General features: G+C 48.0%; 1 protein-coding gene across 1 annotated transcript in view; it reads left to right on the forward strand.

Annotated features, from left to right (window-relative positions):
* LOC136941589 (membrane-associated guanylate kinase, WW and PDZ domain-containing protein 2-like) overlaps positions 1-12,873 on the forward strand; it is a 48,572-nt gene that overhangs the window by 26,641 nt on the left and 9,058 nt on the right. The window contains exons 10-14 of the mRNA XM_067234127.1: positions 705-1,237; positions 2,143-2,305; positions 9,992-10,020; positions 10,865-11,063; positions 12,351-12,466. Coding sequence (XP_067090228.1) covers positions 705-1,237; positions 2,143-2,305; positions 9,992-10,020; positions 10,865-11,063; positions 12,351-12,466 — 1,040 coding nt within the window. The remainder of the gene's footprint in view (positions 1-704; positions 1,238-2,142; positions 2,306-9,991; positions 10,021-10,864; positions 11,064-12,350; positions 12,467-12,873) is intronic.

Consider the following 12,873-nt stretch of genomic DNA (forward strand, 5'->3'; position numbering starts at 1 on the left):
ACCCCTCCATATTTCTCTGTCCTGATTTATTCTGCTCCCTCTCTGTATGACATTGCCAAAGCACACACACACACCAACCCTAAAAGAGATTAGCTGGCCTATTTGAGCCATGCAGCGATGCTGTCAGAGTAGTGTGTGTGCGTGTGTGTCTGTGTGTGTGTGAATGCCTCCAGAAGTGTGAAATAGAGGATTTCAGGCAGCTTGATGGCCTGTGACCCTGACTCCAGCTATACGGAAGACTCTGTCCTCTGAATAACACAAATTCAAACAAACTACTGCTCTCTCTCTCTCTCTCTCTCTCTCTCTCTCTCTCTATCTATCTATCTTTATCTCTTTCTTTCTCTCTCTCTCTTACACACACACAAATACACACAATGTCCTGAACGGGCCAGCATGTTCCAAACCCCAGGGTTAGGGTTAGGTCATCCTCTAACCCTAACCCCAGGGAAAACACATGCATGTTCTCAGTGTTCCACAGAGACTCACAAAGGCACTGGCCTTACTCTGACCCTGTTGCGCACACACTCATACACACACTCATACACACACTAATACACACACTCATACACACACTCATACATACACACACTCACACACACACTCATATACACACACACTCATACACACACTCACTCACACACACTCACTCACACACACTTCATCCCTCCCCTCACCCTCTAACGCTGCGTGCCCCTCCCCTCCAGGTGATGTCATTGTGTACATCAATGACATCTGCGTGCTGGGCACCACCCACGCTGACGTGGTCAAGCTGTTCCAGTCGGTGCCCATTGGGCAGAGTGTGACCCTGGTGTTGTGCCGGGGTTACCCTCTGCCCTTCGACCCCGAGGACCCCAACGCCGCTGCGGCCGCTGCCTCTATGACGCCTATCGGCCTGGAACATCGCCCCCTAGTGGTTAATGGCCGCGGGGGCTACGACCCCTACCTGGAGTACTTGTCGCTGAGCTCCCAGCTGCCCCCCCAGGCCCTGGCCATGCCCCCCCCGCACCCTGGGGACACTCACCTGGACGGCTCCTCCCTGCCCCCCACCACTCCTGGCACAGGCCCCGCCCTCACCCCGCACGATGACAATGTCTCCATGGCGTCATCGGGGGCGACCGGGATGGCCGGCGGAGTCACAGGGCCGGGAGCGGAGCTGCTGACCGTTACCATGGTGAAGGGAGCGGAGGGGTTTGGGTTCACCATCGCCGACAGTCCAACTGGGCAGCGAGTAAAGCAGGTGATGTGTTAGTCTCCCCCATGCACCAGCAGACTCCTGACTTATATGTGAGGTTACCTCCCCCACGCACCAGCAGACTCTGACTCATGTGAGGTTACCTCCCCCACGCACCAGCAGACTCTGACTCATGTGAGGTTACCTCCCCCACGCACCAGCAGACTCTGACTCATGTGAGGTTACCTCCCCCACGCACCAGCAGACTCTGACTCGTGTGAGGTTACCTCCCCCATGCACCAGCAGACTCTGACTCATGTGAGGTTACCTCCCCCACGCACCAGCAGACTCTGACTCGTGTGAGGTTACCTCCCCCACGCACCAGCAGACTCTGACTCGTGTGAGGTTACCTCCCCCACGCACCAGCAGACTCTGACTCGTGTGAGGTTACCTCCCCCACGCACCAGCAGACTCTGACTCGTGTGAGGTTACCTCCCCCACGCACCAGCAGACTCTGACTCATGTGTGAGGTTACCTCCCCCACGCACCAGCAGACTCTGACTCATGTGTGAGGTTACCTCCCCCACGCACCAGCAGACTCTGACTCATGTGAGGTTACCTCCCCCACGCACCAGCAGACTCTGACTCATGTGAGGTTACCTCCCCCACGCACCAGCAGACTCTGACTCATGTGAGGTTACCTCCCCCACGCACCAGCAGACTCTGACTCATGTGAGGTTACCTCCCCCACGCACCAGCAGACTCTGACTCATGTGAGGTTACCTCCCCCACGCACCAGCAGACTCTGACTCGTGTGAGGTTACCTCCCCCACGCACCAGCAGACTCTGACTCATGTGAGGTTACCTCCCCCACGCACCAGCAGATTCTGACTCATGTGAGGTTACCTCCCCCACGCACCAGCAGACTCTGACTCGTGTGTGTGGGTGTTGTCTGCTCGCATTGTGTGCAGGTTCTGGAGCCCGGTTCCCAGGGTGCAATGGGGCTGATCGAGGGCGACCTGATTCTGGAGGTGAACCGTCAGACGGTGGCGGGGGCTGGACACGGCCGCGTGGTGGAGCTGCTGAAGGACTGTCCTGTCGGGGCAGAGGCCACACTGCTGGTGCAGAGAGCAGGTCAGCACCCTGGCTGGATGCCTGGTTGTCTGTCAGTATGTCTGTGCCTGGCTGGATGCTGTCTATCTGTTCGGTTAGCTGGCTGGTTGCCTGGCTACTCATGTCTTCACTGTGGTGACTGTTTCCCTTCAAGTGAAGAGAGAAATAAAAAGAGAGAGAGGGGAGGGAGAGCTGGGGGGGGGAGAGAGATGGGGGGAGAGTTGGGGGAGGGAGAGAGAGAGAGGGGGGAGGGAGGGAGAGCTGGGGGAGGGAGAGAGAGGAGGGAGAGAGAGAGGAGAGAGAGAGAGAGGAGAGAGAGAGAGAGAGAGAGGAGAGAGAGAGAGAGAGAGAGAGAGAGAGAGAGCAGAGAGAGAGAGAGAGAGAGAGAGAGAGAGAGAGAGAGAGAGAGAGAGAGAGAGAGAGAGGAGAGAGAGAGAGAGAGAGAGAGAGAGAGAGAGCAGAGAGAGAGAGAGGAGAGTGAGACGAGAGAGAGAGTGAGAGAGAGAGAGAGAGAGAGAGAGAGAGAAGGGGAGAGCTGGGGGAAGAAGAGAGAGAGGGGGAGGGAGAGAGAGAGGGGGGAGGGAGGGAGAGAGAGAGGGGGGAGGGAGAGAGAGAGGGGGGGAGGGAGAGAGAGAGAGGAAGGGAGAGCTGGGGGAAGAAGAGAGAGGGGGGGAGGGAGAGCTGGGGGAGGGAGAGAGAGAGGGGGAAGGGAGGGAAGGGGAGAGAGAGGGGGGAGGGAAAGCTGGGGGAGGGAGAGAGAGAGGGGGAAGGGAGAGAGAGAGGGAGGAGGGAGAGATGTGGAGAGGGAGAGGGGGAAGGGAGAGATGGGAGAGGGAGAGAGAGAGGGGGAGGGAAAGCTGGGGGAGGAGAGAGAGAGGGGGAAGGGAGAGATGGGAGAGAGAGAGGGGGAAGGGAGAGATGCGAGAGAGAGGGGGGGGAAGGGAGAGATGGGAGAGGGAGAGAGAGAGCGCCACAGGTTCAGAGCACTATTGGAAACCACGTGAACAGAAAAGGGGAATCTGTTCTAGAAGGTCAGAACATAATGAGAGCTCCACAGAGTGTGAGGGCATCTCTTACTTCAAATCCCGACTATGGCCACCTGCATCCAAACCCCTAACCCATCTGCAGGAAATGTAATTACGCATCAGACAACCTGTTTGTTTGACACTGGATCTCACAAAGGTGTTCTGGTCACAGGGTCTGAATTGGCCTTGGAAATGATCTGAAGCCCTCTACACACAAATGCTTGTGGGGAAGTGGAAGGGGTGATGGAGGAGTCACGCTCTCACACAAACTTTCCCTCTCTTTGTGTCACACACTCAGAAACCCCCAGAGATTTGACTATTATTAATTATATTGCCTGTGTAAAATTGATGTGTATTGATTTACTAAATGCAGTTGATTGTCGACCATTGTAATACTAGTGTGGGTGTGTGTGTCAGTAGATGAGTTAGTATGGTATGTGATGTGTGTGTCAGTAGATGAGTTAGTATGTGATGTGTGTGTCAGTAGATGAGTTAGTATGGTATGTGATGTGTGTGTGTCAGTAGATGAGATGGTATGTGATGTGTGTGTGTCAGTAGATGAGTTAGTATGTGATGTGTGTGTCAGTAGATGAGGTTAGTATGTGATGTGTGTGTCAGTAGATGAGTTAGTATGTGATGTGATGTGTGTGTCAGTAGATGAGATGGTATGTGATGTGTGTGTGTGTGTGTGTCAGTAGATGAGTTAGTATGTGATGTGTGTGTCAGTAGATGAGTTAGTATGGTATGTGATGTGTGTGTGTCAGTAGATGAGATGGTATGTGATGTGTGTGTGTCAGTAGATGAGTTAGTATGTGATGTGTGTGTGTCAGTAGATGAGTTAGTATGGTATGTGATGTGTGTGTCAGTAGATGAGTTAGTATGTGATGTGTGTGTGTCAGTAGATGAGTTAGTATGGTATGTGATGTGTGTGTCAGTAGATGAGTTAGTATGGTATGTGATGTGTGTGTGTCAGTAGATGAGTTAGTATGTGATGTGTGTGTGTCAGTAGATGAGTTAGTATGTGATGTGTGTGTGTCAGTAGATGAGTTAGTATGTGATGTGATGTGTGTGTGTGTGTCAGTAGATGAGTTAGTATGTGATGTGTGTGTGTGTCAGTAGATGAGTTAGTATGGTATGTGATGTGTGTGTGTCAGTAGATGAGTTAGTATGTGATGTGTGTGTCAGTAGATGAGTTAGTATGGTATGTGATGTGTGTGTCAGTAGATGAGTTAGTATGTGATGTGATGTCTCAAACACCTGACTGGGAGGTTAACGGAGAGAAACCAACTGGAAACTGGACCTGTTCCAGTGTGTGTGTGTGTGTGTGTGTGTGTGTGTGTGTGTGTGTGTGTGTGTGTGTGTGTGTGTGTGTGTGCTTGTATAGCGCTGCCAGGTTGCTGCTTGAGTCTCACAGATTCACAGATGATGTGATTTGTGTGTCAGTAGATGAGTTAGTATGTGATGTGTGTGTGTGTGTGTCAGTAGATGAGTTAGTATGTGATGTGTGTGTCAGTAGATGAGTTAGTATGTGATGTGTGTGTGTGTCAGTAGATGAGATGGTATGTGATGTGTGTGTGTGTCAGTAGATGAGTTAGTATGGTATGTGATGTGTGTGTGTGTGTGTCAGTAGATGAGATGGTATGTGATGTGTGTGTGTCAGTAGATGAGTTATTATGTGATGTGTGTGTGTCAGTAGATGAGTTAGTATGGTATGTGATGTGTGTGTGTCAGTAGATGAGTTAGTATGGTATGTGATGTGTGTGTGTCAGTAGATGAGTTAGTATGGTATGTGATGTGTGTGTCAGTAGATGAGTTATTATGTGATGTGTGTGTGTGTGTGTGTCAGTAGATGAGTTAGTATGGTATGTGATGTGTGTGTGTCAGTAGATGAGTTAGTATGGTATGTGATGTGTGTGTCAGTAGATGAGTTATTATGTGATGTGTGTGTGTGTGTGTGTCAGTAGATGAGTTAGTATGGTATGTGATGTGTGTGTGTGTCAGTAGATGAGTTAGTATGTGATGTGATGTGTGTGTCAGTAGATGAGTTAGTATGGTATGTGATGTGATGTGTGTGTCAGTAGATGAGTTAGTATGGTATGTGATGTGATGTGTGTGTCAGTAGATGAGTTAGTATGTGATGTGTGTGTGTCAGTAGATGAGTTAGTATGTGATGTGTGTGTGTCAGTAGATGAGTTATTATGTGATGTGTGTGTGTGTCAGTAGATGAGTTAGTATGGTATGTGATGTGTGTGTCAGTAGATGAGATGGTATGTGATGTGTGTGTGTCAGTAGATGAGTTAGTATGTGATGTGTGTGTGTGTGTGTGTCAGTAGATGAGATGGTATGTGATGTGTGTGTGTGTCAGTAGATGAGTTAGTATGTGATGTGTGTGTGTGTCAGTAGATGAGTTAGTATGGTATGTGATGTGTGTGTGTCAGTAGATGAGTTAGTATGTGATGTGTGTGTGTGTGTGTGTCAGTAGATGAGATGGTATGTGATGTGTGTGTGTGTCAGTAGATGAGATGGTATGTGATGTGTATGTGTCAGTAGATGAGTTAGTATGTGATGTGATGTGTGTGTCAGTAGATGAGATGGTATGTGATGTGTGTGTGTGTCAGTAGATGAGTTAGTATGGTATGTGATGTGTGTGTGTGTCAGTAGATGAGTTAGTATGTGATGTGTGTGTCAGTAGATGAGTTAGTATGTGATGTGTGTGTGTCAGTAGATGAGTTAGTATGTGATGTGTGTGTGTCAGTAGATGAGTTAGTATGTGATGTGTGTGTGTCAGTAGATGAGTTAGTATGGTATGTGATGTGATGTGTGTGTCAGTAGATGAGTTAGTATGGTATGTGATGTGTGTGTGTCAGTAGATGAGTTAGTATGTGATGTGTGTGTGTCAGTAGATGAGTTAGTATGTGATGTATGTGTGTCAGTAGATGAGTTAGTATGTGATGTGATGTGTGTGTGTCAGTAGATGAGTTAGTATGTGCATGTGTGTGTGTGTCAGTAGATGAGTTAGTATGGTATGTGATGTGTGTGTCAGTAGATGAGTTAGTATGGTATGTGATGTGTGTGTGTCAGTAGATGAGTTAGTATGGTATGTGATGTGTGTGTGTCAGTAGATGAGTTAGTATGTGATGTGTGTGTGTCAGTAGATGAGTTAGTATGTGATGTGTGTGTGTCAGTAGATGAGTTAGTATGTGATGTGATGTGTGTGTGTCAGTAGATGAGTTAGTATGTGATGTGTGTGTGTGTCAGTAGATGAGTTAGTATGGTATGTGATGTGTGTGTGTCAGTAGATGAGTTAGTATGTGATGTGTGTGTCAGTAGATGAGTTAGTATGGTATGTGATGTGTGTGTCAGTAGATGAGTTAGTATGTGATGTGTGTGTCAGTAGATGAGTTAGTATGGTATGTGATGTGTGTGTGTCAGTAGATGAGTTAGTATGGTATGTGATGTGTGTGTCAGTAGATGAGTTAGTATGGTATGTGATGTGTGTGTCAGTAGATGAGTTAGTATGGTATGTGATGTGTGTGTGTCAGTAGATGAGTTAGTATGGTATGTGATGTGTGTGTGTCAGTAGATGAGTTAGTATGGTATGTGATGTGTGTGTGTCAGTAGATGAGTTAGTATGGTATGTGATGTGTGTGTCAGTAGATGAGTTAGTATGGTATTTGATGTGTGTGTCAGTAGATGAGTTAGTATGGTATGTGATGTGTGTGTGTCAGTAGATGAGTTAGTATGTGATGTGATGTCTCAAACACCTGACTGGGAGGTTAACGGAGAGAAACCAACTGGAAACTGGACCTGTTCCAGTGTGTGTGTGTGTGTGTGTGTGTGCGTGTATAGCGCTGCCAGGTTGCTGCTTGAGTCTCACAGATTCACAGATTGAGCCGTCTCGCGCCTCTCATCCCTGCAGAGCTAGCATGCGCCACCTGGTGGCTGACTGGTGCACCTGCATCCCTGCAGAGCTAGCATGCGCCACCTGGTGGCTGACTGGTGCACCTGCATCAGGTCTGACACTGCCTGGCCAGGCCAGAGCAACAGGTGGAGACATGCAGGGATGTTCATTCATATCTTTACCTCCACACACGCTCTTTAACACTCTCTCACACACACACACACACATACACACAAACACACATGTAGATACCCACACACACAGCCCAGGTAGTAATGGATGGCATCCATGTCATGTTGAGTGTGCGTTCGGAATTATGTCTGTTTCTGAGATGGCTAGTTGGGTTAGGGTTAACCCAGTTGTACACACATGTACTGTACATGGTCTGTGCATGTCTTCATGAGACTGCCATAGCAGACAAACTGGAAGTGACAGAATGCCTTTGTGTGATTCTGCATTTGTGTGTGTGTGTACATCTGTGTGTGTGTGTGTGTGTGTGTGTATATCTCTGTGTTTGTGCGCTCCTCTCGCGGGCACACTGCCAGCGCTCTGTGTGTGTGTGTGTACATCTGTGTGTGTGTGAGCCCCTGGTGTGGGCACACTGCCAGCGCTGTGTGTGTGTGTACATCTGTGTGTGTGTGAGCCCCTGGTGTGGGCATACTGCCAGCGCTCTGCTGAGCTCCGGTTGTGTTTGAAGCCCCAGCACTCCGTTTAACGCTGAGCCAACTACAGACAACCGACAGCTGGCTGAGCCAATCAGAATACATATCACGCTCATACGGGTGGGTCAGGAGGGTCCAGAAACCAATGGGTGTGATGCAGGGGACCCAGCAGGCTAGTCTGTGAGGCTGGACCAAATGGCAGAACTGCTGCCGGCCAATCAGCTGCCGGCCAATCAGATGTTCCTCATTAGCATGCGTGGGAGCCCTCCTCACATCCTGCACACAGAATCTCATTAGGGTTAGGGTTATCTCATTAGCATGGGTAGGGTTATCTCATCAGGGTTATCTCATCAGGGTTAGGGTTATCTCATTAGGGTTATCTCATCAGGGTTAGGGTTATCTGATTAGCATTAAAATGTAAATGCACTTTAATGGGTGCAAGGCCGGGGGAGCTTCTGTTCTGTGATTTATGTCCGCAATCCGAATTGGAACGCTGCAGCCATACATCTATCTTTCCGTGGTCATGGTACTACAGAGTTGTTAAGAACCGTCCCCAATAGGAAGTTATAATATTTAGAGATGGAGGGTTAGGGGTTAGGCTCTCCGTGGTGCTGAAGCGGAGAGGGACATCCTAGCAGCAGAGACTGACGGAGGATGGGTATGTGGAGAGAATCAGGGGCTAAGTGTCTCCGTCTGAATCGACACCCCTGACGCCCATGACTACATCACATTCTCCTCCTGACTCCATCACATTCTCCTCCTGACTACATCACATTCTCCTCATGACTACATCACATTCTCCTCCTGACTCCATCACATTCTCCTCATGACTACATCACATTCTCCTCCTGACTCCATCACATTCTCCTCCTGACTCCATCACATTCTCCTCCTGACTCCATCACATTCTCCTCCTGACTCCATCACATTCTCCTCCTGACTCCATCACATTCTCCTCCTGACTCCATCACATTCTCCTCCTGACTCCATCACATTCTCCTCCTGACTCCATCACATTCTCCTCCTGACTCCATCACATTCTCCTCCTGACTCCATCACATTCTCCTCACCTCTCCAGCTGCCTCCCGGGGTCCATCTTATTGAAATCATGAAATCTTTTTAGCACTACTCCGCTCCCTGCTTTCAAGGGTTCTGATCGGGCCTGCGTCAGGATCGTCATGACAACATGCTGTCACACAAAGCGGCCCAGCGGTGCTCTGCAGTAACGTGTCATCAGCTTCTTGCTGTGCCTACTCAGGTCCTGTCCTATGATGTCACTCAGGTCCTGTCCTATGATGTCACTCAGGTCCTGTCCTATGACGTCACTCAGGTCCTGTCCTATGATGTCACTCAGGTCCTGTCCTATGACGTCACTCAGGTCCTGTCCTATGACGTCACTCAGGTCCTGTCCTATGACGTCACTCAGGTCCTGTCCTATGACGTCACTCAGGTCCTGTCCTATGACGTCACTCAGGTCCTGTCCTATGACGTCACTCAGGTCCTGTCCTATGACGTTACTCAGGTCCTGTCCTATGACATCACTCAGGTCTTGTCCTATGACATCACTCAGGTCCTGTCCTATGACGTTTGCTATTTTGCCGGAAGAAGTTAGTCCGCTTCGCTTTCTGCCCGGCCTTCAGATGTGTGTGTAAAAGTGCCTCTCAGTGCCTTTACATGTTTCACTTTCAAAGTCACGGGGGAATATGCTAGCTAGCGATACAAGAGTTGATGTAGCGGCTGTACAGTAATGCTGCACTCTACCCGTTGCTGCTCGAGTTATTGTGGGTAAAAATAGGCACGTCTTCTGCCCCTAGCCTAATGATGTAATTATGCTGAAAACAAACGCAACGAGTGAATGTGAATGTTATGGCTCTCGCTGATGTTGACGGAGAGAAACTCACTGAATGTTGTAAACCGCAAGGGGCTGTGGTACAATACTGTCTCTGTTGTCACAGTGTGTCACGAGCGACCAGGCGGCAGAAGATGTCAATTTGCTGTCTGTCTCTCATACTTTATACATCCTGCCCCTCTTATTCTCTGTTCTCTCTATGTAGCTCTTTCTTTCTCTCACACACTCTTTCTCTCTTCTACAAGCCTCATGTGTTGTCTCTCTCTGCAGGAAACGCATCTCCATGGAAGTCCAATCAGGTACAGTATCATCCAACCCACAGAGACACAGAGAGACACAGAGAGACACAGAGAGACACAGAGAGACACAGAGAGACACAGAGAGACACAAAGAGACAGAGAGAGAGACACACAGAGACAGAGAGAGAGAGAGAGAGAGAGAGAGAGAGAGAGAGAGAGAGAGAGAGAGAGAGAGAGAGAGAGAGAGAGAGAGAGAGAGAGAGAGAGAGAGAGAGAGAGAGAGAGAGCTGTATGCGTGTGTTTGCTCAAGGAGACAGATGAAACAGTAAATGGAATTTGTGTTTGTTTGTGTGCCTGGGTGCCCTGCTAGAAGGTGTAGTTCAGCCTAATTGGAGAATCTCCTCATTTCACCTTACCTGCGGAGATTTTCCACCAAGCTCTTTACTAACTTCTTGTTGGAGTTTTGTCAGAGACTGCACTTAGCCCTCTGTTTGCCTGTCTGAATCCCACTGTTGTGCTCTGGGTATGAACCCTGCAGCTCAGACATCTGGTGGTTCTGGTGTTTTGAACATCACCATTGTTTAGGTGAAGAGGTGATGAGTAAGACTGAATGAGGAAATTATTTTTGTTAGATAGGTCATATGTACCATTATATGTACCATATGATAATGTATCATATGTACCATATGATACATCGATGCACCATCAAATATGAATATATTTAATTATAATCATTGAACTGTTTAATTTTAACCTTAACAACTTAGATATCTACGAGATGTTCTCTTAATAGTTTGTTAATAGTTTGAGCATCTCCAGAGCACCAGAGGCCTATCTAATAACAGTGGGACTATGAATTACACACTCCTCCCCCACACCCTACAACCCCTCTCCCCTCACGTAGCCTTCAGAGCCGTGGGATCCTCAGGGGAGCCCCTCCCAGGCCGGTCTGTCCGCCCCTCCGCTCCTGCCCCCTGGGACCCCTTTCCCGTCCCAGCCTCAGCATCGGACCTCCGTCCCAGACTCCACCGAAGGCTTCGACCTCAACAAACCCGACCCTTATGACCTCTATGAGAAGTCCAGGGCCCTCTACGAGAGCCGTCGTGAGTTGAATCTGTTCTGTCTCTGCTTTTAACTCACCCAAACCTGTTTAGTTAATGAACCTTGACCTGTAGAGCAGGGGTGCACCGTGTCCAGACAAGTGGAGATTCTATCTGGACCTATTTCACATAAATAATTTTTAAATTAAATACTGATGAAGCAACCTTTATTTTCAATGAACACATACTGCGCTGGCTCAGCACAGCTGGGACGGTCCTAGACTGCGCTTCATACTCCCATGTGTTTTCCAATCACATGCGTTATTTAAATCACCACACGAAACTTCAGACAATCAAAGCTAAAGTTTACAATGCATGTTAGGAGAGAGACAGAATCCTTGAGGGTTTAGGTTGGTTGAGGGGCAGTTCTATGGGCGTGTGAAGCCCTCTGTGACATGTTTGCGTGTAAAAAGGGCTATACAAATACATTTTGATTTGATTTGAGACAGCGATAGATGCAAAAGCTGATGTAAAAGAGGTTGTAGAATGGGGTGCGCAAAAGTCAGGAAAGTGGATACAGAAAATTGAGCTTTCTAAGAGAAGTGGACAGACAAATATCCATTTGTCCTTCCTGCAGTGAGTGTCACTACTTTATTAGCTTAACCCTAAACCTACAGCCCAATATACAAGAATGACGCCCCAAATCATATTGCACGTTAGACACAGGGCTCTCAAATCTCACGCATTCACTGTGAGACTCACGCATTTCAACCAGTTCATATCTCACATGCCATACCTTGTGTTTCTTACGTAAAGTAAGAGAGAAATCGTCCCGCTATTAAAGTTAATGGACAAGGCCCTGGCATAAGGAGGGAGGTTTAATGCAGAGTTGAGAGCTGTCTCAGTTACACTGAGTCATGCCAGCTACCAGCAAATCAGAAACACCAGCAGCACCCCCTCCCCTTCGTGGGGAGAAAATGTTAGTCAATGGACCTTTTTGAATTGTAATTGTGCACCCCTGCTGTAGAGCTTACTAACCTTCACCTGTGTCCAACTAACCTTTATCTGTATAGTTAACTAACCATAGTATACTTATGCATACCTTATATAAATAGCTTAACACCTCTGTGTTTAACTTCCTAGTCCAAACCTAAACTATATCTTATTAACCCTAATCAGTTTAGCAATTGTAGAAGACTGACATTTACATGTATTCTTTTCATTTTAAACCTGCATAGCCTAGTGGCAACTGTAGAATGGATGTGGAATTCCCCTCCCTCCCTCTCTCCATCTCCCTTCTCCACCATTACCTTTTTACCATTACCCCCTCTTTCCCTCCCAATCCCCCAGGACCAGAATATCAGGATGTGGAAGTTCATCTCCTGAGAGAGAAGACCGGATTTGGGTTCCGCATCCTGGGCGGAGACGAGGCCGTGCAGGCTGTGAGTCCGGACGCTCGTGACAAGGCTCGTATGGGACGGGCTGGACCACACACACGCACACACACACAAATACACCTCACCAGAGAGGGCGAAAGTACACATCCATCACTCAAGTAGTACAGATACTCATGTTTAAAAGACTCTGGTAAAAGTACTGAATACACTTTTACCAATCGAATTTTACCAGTTGAATTAAAGAAGTATGGGCTCTGACATACTTAAGTAAAAAGTAGCCATTACTACTACCTGGTTTAGTGTCACACTGGTAACTGGACCTCACATCATGTTAAAACATTAATACAAAAATACACTATAGATATATTGATCATGTCACCAAATACACTATAGACATATTGATCATGTCACCAAATACACTATAGACATATTGATCATGCCACCAAATACACTATAGACATATTTATCATATTGAT

Source organism: Osmerus mordax, chromosome 4, assembly GCF_038355195.1.
Source record: "Osmerus mordax isolate fOsmMor3 chromosome 4, fOsmMor3.pri, whole genome shotgun sequence".
In the NCBI taxonomy this organism is placed as follows: domain Eukaryota; kingdom Metazoa; phylum Chordata; class Actinopteri; order Osmeriformes; family Osmeridae; genus Osmerus; species Osmerus mordax.